General features: G+C 32.3%; 3 protein-coding genes across 3 annotated transcripts; 2 read left to right on the top strand and 1 right to left on the bottom strand.

The window, feature by feature from the left end:
• The first annotated feature begins 2,459 nt into the window (after positions 1 to 2,459).
• On the top strand, positions 2,460 to 4,585 carry LOC122717198 (MYG1 exonuclease). Its single transcript, XM_043941035.1, has 6 exons — positions 2,460 to 2,918; positions 3,045 to 3,140; positions 3,205 to 3,438; positions 3,507 to 3,708; positions 4,030 to 4,202; positions 4,275 to 4,585. Exons 1-6 carry the CDS (start codon positions 2,698 to 2,700, stop codon positions 4,444 to 4,446), a joined length of 1,098 nt encoding a protein of 365 aa, XP_043796970.1. The 5' UTR covers positions 2,460 to 2,697; the 3' UTR covers positions 4,447 to 4,585.
• Positions 4,586 to 4,927: 342 nt separating this feature from the next.
• On the bottom strand, positions 4,928 to 6,801 carry LOC122717202 (cuticle protein 18.7-like). The gene is made up of 3 exons (XM_043941038.1): positions 6,627 to 6,801; positions 5,516 to 5,812; positions 4,928 to 5,277 (listed from the first exon to the last, which is right to left on the bottom strand). Exons 1-3 carry the CDS (start codon positions 6,636 to 6,638, stop codon positions 5,086 to 5,088), a joined length of 501 nt encoding a protein of 166 aa, XP_043796973.1. The 5' UTR covers positions 6,639 to 6,801; the 3' UTR covers positions 4,928 to 5,085.
• Positions 6,802 to 12,439: 5,638 nt separating this feature from the next.
• On the top strand, positions 12,440 to 17,771 carry LOC122716996 (pupal cuticle protein-like). The gene is made up of 4 exons (XM_043940610.1): positions 12,440 to 12,463; positions 12,679 to 13,070; positions 16,157 to 16,423; positions 16,567 to 17,771. The coding sequence occupies exons 1-4, from the start codon at positions 12,440 to 12,442 to the stop codon at positions 16,775 to 16,777; spliced, it is 894 nt and encodes a 297-aa protein (XP_043796545.1). The 3' UTR covers positions 16,778 to 17,771.
• The last annotated feature ends 2,169 nt before the right edge of the window (positions 17,772 to 19,940 follow it).

Below are 19,940 nucleotides of genomic sequence, written 5' to 3'. Positions count from 1 at the left end.
AATTTAAATATTCAAAATATTCGATTCGAAAATTATAAATAGATTATAGCTCTGTCGATAAAATAGAATTCGTTCGATCGATAAATTAGAGTCGATTTTGAATCGTGCAATGTTATAGTTATATTTACTTTTTACTTTTATTTACTTCTTGAAATTAATTTATTTCTTTGTAATGTATGTATCATTTCAAAAACTATTTTTTATTTCAAGAAGTACTAAATAAAATTTTCAAAATATATTATAAAACTCGTAATACAGCAGCGTTCAAATATTAACGTGAGATAATCGTGGTTTGCATTATCATTAATCATGATAAAAATATGATAAAGAGATGATAATTTTGCAATCAAAATCTGACAGTTTTGCAAGTTCTGTCGATTTTTTTTTAGGATAAATAGGAAATTTTGTCGGTTCCTACATTGCATCGATTATTTCCACGACAAATTGATGTGTTCTATCTAGCGAAACAGCAATAAATCTGTTATACATTGCTCAACAAACTCATATATTACGATCGAATATTTGTATTAGCTGATTAGATGCAACTGCATGAGTAGATTAATGAGAATGTATAGTAATAATTAAAAAAAAAAAAAAAAAAAAAAAAGACAAGAAGAAAGAAATGCAGGAAGCATTTTGGAGAAATATTTAAATCCCTATATTGATGGAGTAATTTCTCTAAGCAATCGTGTCTTTGTGAATTTATCTATATTCATATCCTAATAACATCCCTACATTTTCATTTCTCTTAGCGGAAAAAAAATAATTTCGAATTGAAATTCCTATCGATATTGTTAAATGTATAAATAGATTATCATACAATAATACAACATCATATATTTTATATATATATAATATTAATAATATTAATAATATATAATATTATTAATATTTGTAATATATATAATATATTTACATGTGAATTTATTCCGTTCCAATTTTTGCGATTTTTAGATAGTTAAAATTGATAAGTGTGTAGAATATATAGAGAAAAGTTTCAACGTGTACATTTGATGGTTTCTGTAAATATCTGTGTCTCTCTGTAGAGTTACATGTTATCGATGTAAGAAACCTTATACTGCGTTAATAATAATTGTAAACTGCGTGCAATTATTTTGTCTTTATGATTGTCTAGCTGCACGATAATTTTTCTCTCTCTTTTTAAATTTTTTTTTTTTTTTTCTATTTATTTTATCGATTTAGAGCATTATTGTTGATATAGATTCTTCTTCATATTTATACCAAGGAAAATTATTTGTAATTTTTAAAATGAATGTGACAACAAAATTTTTACTAAAGAATAATTTACTTTAATATTGAGCGTAGAGCACAAGATTAATTTAACTTTTGTTCCTAAATATTTCAATTATCAAAAAGAGATAGTTCGTAATTTAATTTGATCGATGTATAATTTTACGTATAGATATTTTTAATAATTGTAAATATAATCATCTTTTAAGTAATAGGCCACGGTATCGTAATTATTATTGTTGCCTAAAATAATAAAATATGAGAAAATATTTCTATTCGAACATCGTACCATCAAGAAAAATATATTTATTTAATTTCACATTTTCCATACTTTTAATGAATACAATTTTTCAATAATTTAATAATAATATTAACTTAACAATATATACAAAGTCATACTTTTATTCTAAAAATAAATAATTTACTTTAAAAAATAAATAAATAAATTATTAGTATTACAATAATAATACAACAATAATATGTAATATAGTAATACAGACTTAATTCAATTTTAATATCAATTTATTTTAATGTCTTAACTTTACCAATTCGATTTAATCAGAATAAAATTTTAATTATTATCGCGTCAATTTTTAGAGTATTTTGTTTTGAGTTCTAATTATCATTTTAATAATAAAATCAAAAAATGTAACGTTTATTCTTTTTCAAATTAAAGATTAAAACATTTGGAAAAAGAAGAAAATGAAAGACATTGAATTGACATCCCATACCTTATTTGCGGTCTCGTGATAATATAGACATAGAGACTATATAATGAAAAAAAGACACAGATAGGATAAAAATTTTGGAATTAGCGTCATCTTTAATGCCACAAATGAAACTAATAGAGATAAAAAGAGAAAACAATAGGAAAAGGATAGAAATAGAGTAAGAATTGAATATCAGCGCTAAAAATATAAATTTGAAAAGTTTCTAAGAAATGGCGCTAATAATCAATTTTTATTCTATTTTATTTTGTTTTTGAAAAGATATCTTTATATTCAAAAAATGGCAGAAGATCAATTTCTATTCTTTTTCTATTATTTTCTTATCTTTTCTTGATATGTTTAATTTGCGATACTCTGAAGATGGCGCTGATTCCCGAATTTAAGATTTTTTCAATCGAATTTTTATATTTGGTATGTACTTCTTATATGTATCTATTTTTTTCATATAACAAATTAATATATAAAATTGAATTTTTTTATTTAAAATGAATGATACATGTATCTGTATTATGAATAATGATATTAAATGTTTTCGTATAATAAATATGTGTATTTAACTAACATGTATAGTTTCTGATTAATCATATAACCTTTTTATTAGTTAATTAAAGCACATGTGATACTTTGGATTAACCAAGTGATTCAAGATTATATACATATATATATATTATATTATTTTATCGTATTTCATAAATTTTATTTGCATTATAATGAGAATATGATTAAAAATATCTCTGGTACAATTTTACGAAACTATTTCACGAAACTATCTGCTCTATCAGGTAACTTAACCTATACGCCAACGTGGTCACAGAAATTTGTAACAATGACAGAACATGTGAAAATCGGAACTCATGATGGTTGTTTTCATTGTGATGAAGCACTCGCTTGTTTTATGTTGAAAACATTGCCAAGATATAAAGATGCAATTATAGTAAGGTAAGGTATTTTTTATAAAGTAATTTTGGAGCGAGAATTGTAAATGTTTTTATAAAAAAATATCATATTGTGATTTTAAAATTCATTAGAGTTAATAAACAAAAATTTTATTAAATATATTTTTAGATCACGGAATATGAACATTTTAAATACTTGTGACATTGTGGTTGATGTTGGTGCGGAATATAATCCTTGCAAGCATCGTTATGACCATCATATGAGGTATGGCTTGATTTTTAAAAAAGAAAAATCAATATGAAATAACTCAGTTTTATTTATAAATTAGAGATTTTAATGAATCGGTAAGCACGATAATTAAGAAACCAGGTTATGATTGGAAAGTAAAATTAAGTAGTGCTGGTTTAATATATTGTCATTTTGGTCATGAAATTATCAAGGAATTAATTCCACAAGCAAGCGATAATGACATAGAAATAATTTTTAAACATATTTATAATACATTCATTCAAGAAATTGATAATATAGATAATGGAATTTCTATATGTAATGAAAGTGCTAAGTAAGTAAGCTTTATTTTATACTTAAAATATATATATTTAATATTTTATGTTATGTTATACATTTTAGATATCAAATTGTAACAGATTTATCTTCTCGTGTTAAATTCTTAAATCCACCATGGAATAGCAAAGATCTTAATCCTAATACTCAATTTTTAAAAGCAATGGAATTAACTGGCCAAGATTTTGTACAACATGTAAATTATACAGCAAATGTTTGGTTACCAGCTAGATCTATTGTAGAAGAAGCTATTGCAAAACGCTTTGAGGTAAATAAAACAGATTATCTATCTTTACAATTTTGTAATTAATAATAATAGCATTTTTGTTGTAAACAAATTACTATGCATCTTTGAAATGACATTTACATGAATTTGAATAGAATAACATATTGATTAAATAGAGTTGAATACAGTCAAGCATTAGAATATGTGATTATTAATTTACTTATATAAAAATATATCATGAAATGATTTTTTTTCTACAATATTGTGCAAGATTAATTTTTCTCTTTATGTTATTTTAAATTGTCTTTTGTTTAAAACTTCATAAAAATATTTTAAAGCAAAAATTACCGTAAATATTTATAGGTTGATCCTAATGGAGAAATTATAGAATTATCACAGTGTGTACCATGGTTTCAGCATCTTTTTGCAATAGAAAAAGAACAAAATATAAAACCTTTATTGAAATATGTGATTTTTAAAGATGATACTTATAGACTTAGATGTGTGCCTGTGGAGCCTGATAGTTTTAAGTGCAGGTATTTATATAATTGATTGAACTTTTAGAATTGTTAAAATTAATTATTCTCAAAGTAAACTTGGTTTTATAGGTTATTTTTACCAGAATCTTGGGCAGGTTTACAAGATGAAGCACTTGTAAATGTTTGTGGAATTGAAGGTGCTACTTTTGTACATTCTTCTCGATTTATTGGCGGAAATCGAATAAGAGAAGGAATATTAATGATGGCGCGTAAAGCTCTTGAACAACAAAGAGTTACATAATAATAAATTTCGTTAAGATTTATAGAATTTTAATTGTTTAATTAAGAAAATTTTAAATTTATAAATTTTAATCACATTCAATATTTCATATTCCACGAACTTCATATTTTTTATTATCTAATAGCTTTTAAGTATTATTCATTTATTCTTATAATGTATTAATGCTATGAATTATATGTCTTTAATAAATTAAATAGAACTTATTATATGTCCAAATATATCTTTACAATAAGAAGTCTTACAATAAGAAATTTCATCATATGTTCAAAAAAATGTCAATATAATTCATAACAAAATTTAATGGGTTGAAAGAAATTAAAATTATTTTAAAAATAGAGATAATAGATGAAAATAATAGTTTGTATAAAAAAGAAATTATTTATTATTAAGTTCCATCGTATCAAATCCATATAAAAATCATATATTATTTTTGCTACTTGGTTTTCTTTTTTCGAGGTATAATATTTAATCATTTAAAATCCTAAGATCATTTTATATTGACAAAGATATATAGAACGAGAATCATCGATCATTGTTCATTATTCGTTCGCATTTCGATAAATCAATAATTGAATAAAGAAATAGAAAGTTATTTTATGGTTATTTCATTGTTCCTTTCGAATATTTCTGTTCAAATAGTCAAGGGTCACTAGCAAGTTTTGCAGCTTCATGCGCGGCCAAATGAGCTGCTTTCGCTGCTGCAACTTCTGGAGTGTCTATCACTCTACCATCAGGACCAATGGGGGCACCATATCCAAATCTATAAGCATAAGGTAGCGAAGCGAAAGCCAAGGCGCCATATGGATGGAGGCCTAGATTCTTTGCAGTCTCCTTCAATATAAAAAAATTGTACAAAATTAAAACTAAATCATATCGTATCCATTATATATTTATAATATTTTTTCACTCTGAAATAAGACAAAAATTTTCATTCACCAATTTTACCTATCCATATCTCCATTTTGAAATAATAGTATGGATTCTTGAATTTTTTTTCTCATGATTTAAATATTAATCTAAATCAATACCAATTATTACATTTCTAGATCTTTTAGTTGCTCGCAATTACCAGTGCGTGAGCGGTCAGATGAGCAGCCTTCGCCTCCGCGACCTCAGGCGTATCGATAACATTTCCATCAGCGCCGAGGGGCGCGCCAGATACAGGTGTGTAAACATGGATTAAAGCTGGCACGTGAGCGTATCCGAACGTGTTCCTTGCCGCCTCGTACGCTTGAGTCGCGAGATGGGCTGCTTTCGCTTGTGCTACTTCCGGTGTGTCCAAAACTTCCAGGTAACTGTACGGAATTACCGAACGCACGTATCCTGGTTCTGCGATGGCTGCACTGCAAATCGTGGCAAGGATGATCTGTAAATTGAAAGTAGAGAAACTATTACTTTGAAGAAGTTTTATATAATTAACTTGAGAAAGAGTGTGTGTGTGGATGAGATACAGCAAAAAACATGGATAAAGATGTAAGGCATAAATTATTATAATTAAAATAAGTATTATTATAATTAAAATAGAGAGATAGAAGGAAGTACATTGGTGGAAGTATATACATAATAGGAAATGAGAAATATTTGTACATTGAAATGTACAATGGGTTTTATATCTGAAATAAATATTTGAAATTTTTAACATAAGAATTTGCACAGAGGTGTAAAAAAAGTAGGTGGATGAGCGTGATAGGGCGTGGAAATAATCTTTTTATAGTTGCTTCAGTGAATAAGAAGATGTGATTATTTATATAAAGAGGCTTGAGCAAGAATGTGGGATGTTAGTGTGTCAATGACGAGAAAACTAATGGTATGGAAAAATCGGTTAATTATTAATAAATAATGATTGCACTTAATATATGACTAATGAATAGAATCTTCTGGAAATATAATATACTCTCAATTTTCTTTTTTTTTTTTTAAATTAAAAACAATATTCAACTATTTCCATTAAATCCATTCAAATCATTAAATTTCAAAATAGATTTTTAATAATCAAATTCAAATATATATCATATATACTCAATCAATGAATGTCAATTTAATTAATACTTGATTGCACTCATTCTTTTCTTTTATTACATCTGAATCCAAATCTCCATCCCTTCAAAATCTTGCATGAATTTTCATAGACATACCACCATCACGATACCAGAAAAATATCCTTAAATGCTCATACTCACTATCGTTCTCATGGTTAATCGCGTGGAAAAAGCGCTGCTGGAAATTTTCTAACCAGTACTCGCCCTAAAGTACCAACGGTGATGTGCTGCCCTGTCGAGGCACGGTACCCCTTTTATATAGGTGAATCTGGTAGGGAGTCGTCGACCCGTAGGAGGGGACCACACCCTGGGAAGCAAGCGGTACACCTAAGGTGGTGACATTGACATTACTCGCCTGTTCGTCTCTCGTGTGCTCGTCTTTCAAGGGATATCTCGAGGTCAGGTGCAACATGTGACTTCCTTGAAATTGGACAATACTTCGGTGTCCATTCTCTTTTCTTGCCGGTGATTGTTTGAAAACACATAGAGAGTGGACGTGTATATTGATACGCAAATAAGGATGTTTCGTTACTTTTATTATATTTCTTATAGAAATCTGAAAATAAGTATTACTTTACTAACGCAAACCGATGTTCAACTGATTAAATTATGTTTAAATTTTCACCAAGAAATGTTTACATTTTGATTAAGTTAATAATTTAATTTATAGAAATGAATTTAAAATTTTTTCTTTTTTTTTTTTTCGTTTTCCATGTATTCTTGGAATTTATGAATTTTCTGTAGAATTTTTGGAAAAAAAATTTTGTCATTCTATTAATTTTATAATTTTTATACAAATAATATCGAGATTATAGGATTTAAATGAAAAGGAATGATGGTAAATCGATCAGCATCTGTAATGTATATTTACGATGCATGGTGTCTATATATAGAACGGGAATATACGTTATTATATTTTTTTTTAGAATTTATATTTTTTAGTTTCGTGATTTTTAATGAATGAAAAATTGAATACGCATGGTGTAAGGTATAATTCTTTTTGTTTTTTTAGATAAATATCATCAATAAATCATTAAACGAATAAAATATACGATACACGAAGTGGTTGAGAATGTGTAAAATAAATGGTAAAAGGATCGAATATGAAATATTTATTGGTGTATAAAAATGATTTAAGAATTTATCAAGGTGATACGTTCTTAAAAAGAACATCAAGATTAAATCTGCAATTTTTAAGCATTCTAAATTGAAATAATCTGATATTTCATTTAAATCAATACCAGTCTTTCCATAAATTTATATTTCAATTTACGTCAATATTTTAAATTTAATTTTCAAGCGTCGTAAATAATCTAATATATATATATGTACTTTTTAAATATAAAATCTCATCGATAAATTGTAATTTTCCCAATCAAACAGAGCTATAATTTCAGCTTTAAGCCAATATTCAATTTTCAAATACAATTCTAAAACGTATCACGATGATATTAATTTAATCCATACCCACAAATTTTCTCACAAATTTCTCTCCCTTTTCAAATTTCAAAAATTTAAACTATATAGAAATTAATTATCGATGATAATGTCGATTTCTAAATAAAATTCAAAAAACTTTCAATTTTAATTGTACCATAAATGTCACATTACATTTCGAAACGTAACAACGAAATATATTCTCGATAAAATACTGAACTACATACATAACGAACATAATTCATATCGACACGTTCAAAATGTTTTAACTTAACATTTAAGATATAAATTAATTATCTGTACTTTAATCATGTTCATATTCTTTAAAACGTATACCTAATTACAACATTGATCGAAACATTGTAGAGAAATCATTCGAAAATTATGGCGCATAAACATTTATGAATTAACGAAGAGATGGTGAGATATCGATAATGTAATTGATATTGTAATTATTTCGTGTATCGGGAGTGCGACCTCGAGCTGGAAAGTGCGGATTCTGGAAAAGAACGGGGACGTAACGTAATTAAATGGAGGAAGAAGGGATAAAAGTGGAAGAGGAGGAGAGGGAAAAATTGATATGTCCATCAAAACGAAGGTCGCCCTTGGAATAAACAATCCTATGTGATTGAAACGAAACCTTTCTTGACGTGGTTTACCAAAGTGAAGAAAAAAAGAAGAGGAATGCGGAGGGAGGGAGGGGAGGGAGGAGGGATCGCGAATAAAAGGAAGATTTTGATTCTGTACACGACTGTCGAGGGACTCATAGGCTATTTTCCTCTCGGAGACATTGTGCAATTTGCATTTGCATACGCAATGAGAGAAGTATTTAGCGAGAATTGTGTAAAAATTGGAAGAGTTCGATGAAATTTAGAAAATTTGAATTCAATTTTGATAAATTTCGAACAAAATAATAAATACAAAGTAAGAGATGTATGTTTTTGCATGAAAGTTGCTTAAAATTGGCGTAACAAATTTTTGTTTAAAAAAGAATTTCTTCGTCTTATATTACGAAAAAAAAAAAAGGGTAAAAAGTATATAGAGACACGAGACAAATGAAATCAACCAAAAGAAGCAAAGAATCCGTTGTGTTAAAAAAAGTGATTGCGCGATTCGCGTGAAATTCATCGTCAAATAGTCCCACTTTGCACAACAGAAGGTTTTCTTTCGTCACGCACGTATGCTCTCGATCACGTATATAGATCCTTTTTTCTTTTTTTTTTTTTTAATTCCATTTTTCTTCTCAAATTGTCAATTGTTACAAGACTGTTTAATTTCAAGTTTCTTTTATTTCGTTCATTTTTTATTTAAGCCTGGTAAGAAAAATCTATAACTCGATCCAATATTCTTTGAAAATAATTTTAAATAATTATCCCCACATTCTCAAAATCAACACCAAATAATAGCAAACGTTTCAAATTATTCGATGAAAATTAATATTCCAACTGTTGAATAAAAATCCAAAATTATTCCTCCACAACGTCCACTGTTCACCCGTTACAAAAAGTAGACACAGAATTCTCACGTTCCAAGATTACCGTAAATTTCGTATCTTCATTATCCATTTAACTTCTACAGAAATTACAATACACTGTTCAAAACGAAAATCCAAAAGAAGAAAGAAATGAAATTAATATTCCAACGAGAGATTAAAATCTAAGAAATATTCCAACCTTCGCCGCTATTCTCCACTTCAGAAGGAACACGCACACAGAATCGTAGAAGTAGGGAAAAAAAAAAAAAAAAATGGCGAGAAAATCGCCAGGAAAGAATCGTGTCACGTGGGCACGGTGGCAATCGACTCAAGATCGGTCGATACGTCGAACGAAAGCCCTTTCCACGGGATTCCAGGGGATCTCGTCACGCGGCGTTGTTTTTAATCGGCGGTTATCGACATCGACACCAGTTAAAGAACCGTGCTTAACGATCAAGTTGCTAATTAGTAGGTTGCGTGGGTGGCGCTGGTTAGTAGGTGGCGCTCGTACCTGTGCAAGAAGAGCTTAGAGTAAAAGGTAACGATGCGAACCTTGGAGCAAATTTGGTATAGATGAATAAATATTTCGCGAAAGAACATTTTTGGAGAAAATTTAATTGTAGTGGAAATACATGTTATGTGTATATATATATATATACATTAACTATATCGACTTTTTGATAAAATTTTGAGATACAGGATGCTATTAAAAGGATAAAATGTGAACTTGAAATTTTAATTAAAAGTTTTAAACTTAACTAAATACGCGTTAATTAAATATGCCAATTGAAAGGAGAATCGTGAAATGCTTTTAAAGAGCTCAGAAATTCCGCAATAATAGTTAATAATTAATAATTAATAATTAAAAAAAAAAGAAAGATAGAGAGAATTAATACGATATTTAAGTAAAAAGATTATTATATTATAGATATTTATAATATCGATGAGCGTTTTAATAAAATTCTTTAAAAATATTCATACAGGTAAAATAAAGTTAATAACGTCAATATGATTTTAATCGAACCATTCGTTGGAAATCCGAGACAACGTGGCTTCCTCCTTCCTGATCCAGGATTATTCTGGAACATTATGGGACGATTAGGCGTGTCACTAACCCGGTATACATTTGCCTGGACGAGGCCAGGGACGGTTATCGACAGGGAATGCCTGTTGCACGTATCGAGCATCGACATTCACTCGATTATTAACGCTGCTGTGCACCCAGTAGCGGATGTCATAAAAGACGGACAAGATTTCGTGTCGAATGACATTCGTACTAGACAAGAAATTTAAAAGACTTTGATTGATACATTGATACATCCGTATCGAAAAAGGATTAATCCAGTTTTACGATACATGATTAATGGAAAACGACGTTTTGATGAAGATATATTAAAGAATTGTCAAAGAAAAATATCTGATATTTGATAGATGAAGTTTTGTAGATAAATAAAATATGAAGGAATGTTTAAGAATTTTTTACTCTCTGCTGATCCACATAACAAATTTATTAATTATCGTTAATATATTTTATTATTATCTATAACTATAATTATTATCATTCTTGACTATATGTATATCATTTATAGGTAAAATAATTTTTTAATAATTTTTTAATTCAAATATTCGATTATTACGATGAAAGATTTAAATCTTGCTAATGGTTTATCGATTCTTGCCTCATATTCTATCAGGGTGTAATAATACTGTGATTACTGTGATTGATAGGTTCGGATAGAGCCATTAAGATAATTTACGTTAAATAGAAATGTCAGATAGAATAACGTTATTAAAGCTAGATTTAAACCTCCGAGGATACAGTAAAAAGTGTTAAAAATTTTTTTCGAAGCATTTCTCGAATATATTATAATTATTTCCCTTTTCATTTTTTTTTTTTCATTTCATTATTTCTCATAAATTCTCATAAAATATTCTCTCACATTGACATTGGCCATTAAACCATTAACATCCATTGCTTTAATCACATTCGCGTTTCTAACATATCATAAATCTCGATTGCTCAATCATCTTGTCACTTGGTCTGAAATCTTTTTTCTCGTCATGGTTCCTCAACTTCTTTCGTCTTCCGTCATCCGTGCGTGAAATTCGTCTGGTTTTCACGGAATCTCGGTATCAATTACCCAATATTTCCACCACTGTTGTCGCCACTTGTTTTGCGACAATTCTATTTTTACAATTTAGCAACGACACTCTGTCGTTGCGCAAGCGCACACGATACACGCATCGCAAGGAAAAATCCTCCCCTGGTTACGCTTGTTCAATCAAAATTGAATTGCGCGTTCATCAGCTATTTTCATCAGCTTTCGCCATTTTGATCGGTAGCGGACCACGACGCGGAATAATCGCTGGGAATGATATTCCATCGTAATGAACTTGTCCCAATTAGGCCGTGGACGCTCGTTAGAAATGATTGTTCGAGCGGTGGCTGTCATTGTTTCGCAAAGTGTAATTGCTCGCCAGTCTTATTATAAGAATTTCAAGCGTAGCGTTACGTGATGGAATCTGCGTCGAATTTGCATCGAACCTTCGAGGATCTCTGGATTTCTTTTATTACCCATAAAAGAAGAAAAAGAATCGCGTGGAATTGGGAAACAGATTTCAGTCAGAAAGTTTGTTAGACCAAGCTACATAGGCGATTATATATCATTCGTGTCGAAGAAAACATCCCTCTTCCTCATTCTCACCCTCTCCTAGGATGAAGAAACCCTTCGTCTTCTTCTCGTCGTATCAGATTGCCGCAACATTCCGCCCATTTCTTCGTCCATTAGCATCTCGTTTCACTCCCCTCGATCGACTACAATCTTTTCCCGCGTTGCCAAATAGAAACGCCTCTCCCCCACCCCTTATTATGTGAAAATCAAGCGGAACGCGTGTGCGACCGCTAATATTTCACGTACACGTTTGCACCGTTCGCTTGTTCACCGGGCAGGCATCAGGTGGGCGCCCGTAATTGTTCCACGACTATATAAGGTGTACCGAGGCCCGTTCGGCCGGCAGAAAAGCATCAGGTCGTTGGTGGATCATGGCTAACACGAGACTCCTCCTCGTGAGTAACGACAGACGAGATTCTTTTCATCCATTTTCCATGTTATCACGGTTATTACATTAGTTATCGCCGTTAGTTAGTTCTAGGACTGTATATAACGGATAATATTTAAAGAGTGGCAGAGAAAGAGTAGTAACAGAGATTGAGAAAATCATCTGATCGATAAGAAGTGAAGTAACCATAAATTATATAAATATAATATTACTCGTTTTCAGCTCACGTTCTCGTGTCTCATCCTCGCAGCATCCTGCGGGGCGGGCTACGCCCCCTACGGGGCGCCGTATCACGGCCCACCGGCGCCGTTGGCTCACGACGGGAGAGTGATCGACACACCGGAAGTGGCTCACGCAAAACTTGTCCACCTGGCTACTCACGCGGCGGAAGCCGCCAAGGCATCTCCCTCAACCGGTTACGACGATTACGATGGGAAATACGAAGGGAACGGCGTTTACGTGGCCGGTCAGAGCTTGTACTACGGACCCCCAGCACCGTTGGCCCACGACGGGAGAGTGGTCGACACACCGGAAGTAGCACACGCCAAGGCCGCGCACCTGGCGGCCCACGCGGAACAGATTTCGAAAATAGCCCCGTACCAGAAGGCACATTGGTGAACGAGATGAGAGATTGATGAGGGAATCGGATTGGAGAGGGAGGGGAAGATCAGGATCTTTTTCGATTTGCGTGGAATGGAATTTTTTCTTTTTTTTTTTTTTTTCTTTTATAGAATCGTGGATCAATTGGGATATTTTTTTTTGGAGATTATCTTGCGTTGTTTAGGATTAGGATACGATGTTTGGGAGTTTAATTCTGCGAAAGGGAAATAATTGAATGTAATGGGAAATTGTTTTGCGAATTTGGAGAAAGAGGGAGATATGGATTATGGATTGTAATGGATGATGTTATAATTTGTTATGTTATATATATATGTATATGTATATTGATTAAAAATATTGCAAGTATTTATCCAATATTTTTTGTTGATTCTTCTTCCTCTTGTACTCTGTTGTAAAATAAAATGTAACGATGCAATGGAAAAATTTTAAATAAGTATTTAAGTTTTGTGAAAAAGCGTGCAAAAATTTATGGATTATATGTATAGATAGACAGGTGGATATAGAAGATGTATAGAAAAGTTGTGAAAGGAGAAGAAGAAAACTTTGGGCGCCTATACCTGTCGATATGATTCAAGGCTCTAAGGGATAATAATTTATTGCAAAGTAAGTTATTACAAGCTGAATACGACCAGTTTGGATCTTTCATCCGATACATAGAACGGATCCCTAAATGGAATCCGGAGGTCTCGAGTTTTCATAAATCTATCAAATATGTTTTGTCTCAGTGCCCACACTTATGTGCAACACCTATATGCATTAATTTTATGGTTATTATCGTCCGTCAAATATTTTATACGTGAAATTTATAAATTTACGAATGAGAGTGAATTGCAATAAATCGGCCATTCTTCGTACAGAAAATAAAACTTGAATTATCTTCGAAATTATATTATAATAGCGTTTACATGCCAATAGTAAGAAATTCATAAATGTATAAAAATATATAAAATGGCATATCAATGCAAAAAAAAAAAAAAATGCATGAAATATTCATTCACAGGAGCTGAAATTATTTACGATATTATTATCAAAGAAATTTCAATTATCGTGATAAAAAGAAGGAAAAGTAAAAAAAAATGTATATAATATGCGAAAAAAGAAATTTAAAACGAAAAAATTATATTATAATCTTACACGTTAGTTCATTCGAAAGACTACTGATGTAAGACACGTGATAACATCATTTTATTGCAGGTTCAAGAAATATGACGCAAGTGGTATAAAATATCAATGTGACGATAATCCATGATTATAATATTATCTATTGTTTCCTGGTATTCACAATAAAACCCTTTTTTCCCACCATGACGTAATATTTCCAACCATCTTCAACAACCTCTTAAATTTTCATCATCGACATCTTCATACTCTTTGAATATCTTTAATAATAAAATTCTAAATTTTACTACTTAACATTTCCTTCGACAACGATTCAATCTCCTAAATTATCGTCTTTTTCATATTTTTTTTAACGATATTCCAATCTCGAATGAAGGAGAGAGAGAAAAAAAGGAAAACGCAACAATATCTCTCTGTTATATCCTCTTCATCTGCATAACACGCGGTGACAGCGTGTTTCACAAGTCATTTCACTCTCTCGTGTCCTCCACGAGCGATTTATCATCGGTGCCTACAGCAAGTGGACGAAACGAATTCCTTCGATGGTCGCCATTCCGTGTTCACCCACCTATATGAATCCGCGTGTGTAGGTCACAATCCGTCCATTCGGTTCTCTATCCGTTCTTTCTTTCTTTCTTTCTTTCTTTCTTTCCTTCCTCCAAGAGAGTACAGTGCAGCAGTTGCGACAGTTGTGCACGGTTCAAAGACCACATCTCGCGCATTGTTCGCGTGCTGACCTGAACGGAACTGCGAGCTTGTCGCCAACGCTTTGATAACGAGAGAGAGACAAACGTGTTGCTTGCTGGCCGCAAGTTTCTCACCGAGTGGAATGTTTCTGAATAATATTTCAATAGAAGAATTATATTATAATTATTTTCTCAGATATTTATTCTCTTTTCCAAAAATATTATTATCTCAAATAAATGGATCTTTTCTATATATTTTCAAAAGCAATATGTATCGAAAATAATTTGGGATAAAATACGTTCAGATCTGGGAAAAATAATTTTCAATCATCTTGTTACGTTAGGCATTAAAATCTCCAGTTTACTTGGCTCATAATATCCATCCCGAGCATCGAAATCTCCGTTTATCCCGTTAAATAAAAATTGATGAACAATCTTCCTATTCGTTTCTTTTCTTTCTTCGTCCTTTTTCATTCTGCTCGTTCGATGAAATAGAAAAAAAAAGTATATTTTCAATCGAATCTTGACTCTACCATATATACCAATAGGAACCAAACGCTTGGATTTTCGAATTTTCGAAAATAGTTATTCAACTTTTACTACATCGAGGACGACGTGATCGGATCCGCGATGACGTGCGTGTCCACGCGCACATTGTCGTGTATTTTATTCCTGACGAGGTTACACGGGACACACTGTGTCATTGTTAATGGCTTGGTAAATGTTACGGGGCAGGGCATGGCAGCCTTTAAAGCAGAGCATTTTCCTGGGTGTGGTTGTGTACCCCGTTGGTCGCGGATGGGGTGGGGCACGCGACGACGCCCCGTACCCCTATAAATTCGACGAACCACGATGGTGGAAGTCATAATGCGAATCCCAAGCTCTGTCGATAGTCGCTGGATCGACCTGCGCCGAGCTTCGACATCATGATTCAATATATCGTGAGTATCACCTGTATCTTTTTATCTTTCCTTTCTCCCTCCACTCTAGTGTCTTACTTTTCTCTTATTTCTTTTCTTTAAATTATATATATATAATTTAATATATATATATAAATATAATTTAATATATATATAAAATATATATAAAATATATATATAAAATGACAGAGCTTCTTTTTAAAATGATTTTAAGAAACGAATATTTTTCTTTAAGTATCTTAAAAAGACTTGGATTCTGATTAAGTCTTTTTTTTTCTCTTTTTTGAGTCAGTTTATTTTCTATATAAATACATTACATTTAATAAGAATATATATTTTCAAAAAACTGACCAGGTCCAACTTTCAGATTCTTGCTTCCATCGTTCTGAACGTGGTCCACTCAGCGCCGCAGTGGTATCCCGGGGCGTATGGCGGGCACGCAGCTCCAGCCCCATTGGGGCCAGATGGGAGAGTGGTGGACACGCCGGAAGTCGCCCAACTGAAGGCGGCTCATCTGGCCGCTTTGGCCGACGCGAATGCCAGAGCTCCTAAAGGCCCCGGCGGCCCTTATCCTGGTCCTCCTGGCTCCTACGCGCCTGGAAACTATGCACCTCATTACAGGTCTTGCACTACGTGTCTCCTGTACTATAATACAGAACTATAATCTATAACCAATAATCAGTGAACAGAAGCATTGGCATTAATACGAAGATGATTGATCGTAGGGACGAAATAAATTGAAATAAATGCTTGAAAAATTGCAGCGGGCCACCAGCTCCTCTCGGGCCGGACGGCCGCGTGGTGGACACACCGGAAGTGCAACAAGCCAAGGCGGCTCATTTCTCCCTGTACAACGCCGCGGCTCAGTCGAGCGCCCCACCCGCTCCAGCACCTCCATCGTGGAATCCGCATGCGACCGGCTCCTGGAACAATCCCTCCTGGAATTCTGGACACGATTGGAACCAGTGGAATTAGACGGGCGTTGATCGTCTCGGCGGAAACGACCAGGCTGACTGTATTTCATTCCTTGTTCACCGATCGATGATGCAAAGAGAAAAATTCCCTTGGATCGTCGAGTTTCAACTACCTCCGAGAATCTTTGTCTCAATCAAGTAGAAGAAGTATACTTTTCTACTATTCTTCTGCAACCTGTATTTTCCTCCACCTTTCTTTAAGCTCCCTCTTCTCCTCTTCTCCTGGTTCTTCTCTGTGATTCGTCTACCTCTTTACCGGTCGTTTGTCTTCTTCAGTTTTCACGATTCTTTCGAGGCGTGAATTCGAGGTTGGTTTTTTTTTTTTTTCTTTTTCTTTTTATAATTTTAATATTCCTCGATATTCCGTTGTTATCTTGTAAATAAATACGCCAACGATTGTCATTATAACAGAAGTATGTTTGTGTTGGAAAATGGATAAAATCAATCATCTTTCAATAGAGGGAACAATTATCTTTTTTTTTTCCATGTAATTAAGTTTAAGCGAGAAATTCATTTCATTTGGAATTTGGATTTCGCGTTGAAGAAAATTTACGGAATCTAAATAGAAATTGAAACGAGTGTTGAATTAATATTTGAAAAGAGGAATATAATTTTTTTCAAAGATAGAAATTTGCAATGATGGAAATTTGCGATGATTGTATGCATCGAAAGTGAAATAGAAATGTGTTTGAATCGTCGAATGGAAATGAAGTAACGGTGATATGTACCGTTACAGTTATTGTATACCGTATATAATAATCTTGTCACATACCTCTTCAAGGTGATCTCTCTCTCTCTCTCTCTTCGTCGCTTTTTGCGTTAGTCAAGTCTGCGTGAAAATTAACCTATGAATTATTCATATAAAGATTATTCAATGTTATCATGTTTTTCTCTTTTATTATAATTAGAAAAATTTACATGTACATTTGTAAATTATCGTGCGTGTATATAACGGAAATATGAGGCGAATAAAATGCAACGTTTTGCTGAAACAATTTGATCGAGAGATTAATTTGTTGTCGAGGAACAACGTGTAATATATACTCCTATTTTTTAGCATTCCGATTTTCTTTTTTTTTTTTTTACTATTTTTAATTTTTGCCCAATCATCGAAAGAAAAATCCTATTTTTTTTTAAAACTATCAAAAATATACACAGTGCACGGATCATAAAGAGAAGAAATTTTTAAAAAAGAATGCAAAAGATGGCAATTTATTACGCTATAATTCGCCATACAGAAAATTGTGAAACTGAGAGATGTTTGATTTAATCGAATCCGTGATCGAGGCACGTGTGGTCGATTAACATGCCCGTGACACGAATCAAATCGATTCGTGCTCACTTCGGAAAACACGGCAATGTGAAACCTGGTTAGAGTTTGAACAACTATAAATCTGATTACATAGTAAGATCAAACATATGTACATGGGTGTGAAAGCCGAATCGTTTATTGAAGTTATGGAGTGTAGAAAGCAGGATACGAAGTGATTTATTGATTCTTAAACGGAAATTTATAATTTAGAATCTATCGTTTGGCGATTGAAATTATTCAATCGTTTTTCAATTATACAAATGGCCATTTAAACTTAACGACAAGATATAAAGAAGAAATTTTACGTACAAGAGTGTTTCATCGATATATTATTGTTTAATGAATTAATTTAAAGGAAAAATTAATTAGAAAGAAACAGAACGAGGTACTCAAAAATCTTCAACTTTAAGAAAATCCAATCTGATTCAATTTCAAAGAAGTTTAGAAGAAAATTCAATCTTTACGAGATTACTCAAACTTAAGCAAACACGATCAAATATTCCACGAAATTTCAAAATACTTTAAGAAAGAATCAAATCTTCTATGTGTCATCCAATTTGTCAAACGCAAACAAAATTCCATCCGATTTAAATCTACACCAACCAAATCCAACTAGTTCAAACTTTCTCAATCCAATTATTAAAAAAAAATAAATAATAATTCCAACTACAAAATTTTCAAATTCAAGCAAACCTAATTTTTCGTGAATCAAGGACTTCATAAAACATAAATCGAGTCCTTTGTCACACTTCCTCAAACACGAACAAATTTCACCAAATCTCACCAACAACCAGCAATAATTTTACTTCAACCTCCTATTAACACTTTGTACGATTACAGGTGCACCGTCGACGACCCCCACGGATATAAATCCCATTAAGGAAACAGCACACGGTATCAGCCGGTATTTTTTCTAAATCTAAAATCTAATACATTCCTCGTCAAGCTCGATCAAACACGTCCTTGCTGGTAGCCAGCGTCTACGCATTGGCCGAGTCACGGACAGAACCGGTTCCACGGTGTCTGGTGACTATAAGTGCAAGGCAAAGTCGGTAGCAGACACTGCGGACCGTTTCCTAGATCTGGATCAGTAACGTTATCCGCGCGATCGCTCGTAATTGACTGCTTAAGCATGGTGAATATTGAAATCGGACCGTTGCCCGCATAAGGAAGTGAACGTTTGGGGTGTGGAAGGTCGAGAGGTTTTCTATTGCCACGTGTAGCGGAGATTAGGCGATCGTGTATGGAAGGATCGTGCCTTAAAGATCGCGTCTGGACAGCAGTGGGATCACGGGTCACTGGATATCGAGTTGAGGTTGGGCGACACGAGAGAGTTTTTGAAATGGACGAAACGAACGCATACGATATAATGGTTTTATAGTTAATATTATTCTTATATAAAATTAAAATTTAGCGATTTAATAGGAATTTATCGAAAAGAAATAATTTATCATTCACTGTAATTTCTGTAAATTTATGGAGTATTTATATTTATAGGTTATAAAAAATTTAAGGAAGGATTCTTCGAAAATTTATAAAAGTGATCGCTGATGAATGTTTCCATGGATATTCCATTATTGATAATTAAAAAAGAAAGCGAAATTCGCAATATTTTTATTCTTGATTTTCGTCTTATTTCGCCAGTGAAAAGAATCGTTCTTTAAATTTTTACATTCGTAACTAAATATCGTGTATATTGGTATACAAATGCGTTCTACATCTACACGTAGAACAAGATAAACTTGAATAATGGCAAATTCTGGTTAATGTCAGGGAACTCTTAACGTCCGGAATTTTCGTTATGCAAGATGCAGGCCAATCTTCCTTTCGATTTCTCATTGGACGACGCCTA

This window comes from Apis laboriosa, unplaced genomic scaffold (genome assembly GCF_014066325.1).
Source record: "Apis laboriosa isolate Shangri-la unplaced genomic scaffold, ASM1406632v1 scaffold4_cov146, whole genome shotgun sequence".
NCBI lineage: Eukaryota > Metazoa > Arthropoda > Insecta > Hymenoptera > Apidae > Apis > Apis laboriosa.
This window is presented reverse-complemented; position numbering and strand designations above follow the sequence as displayed.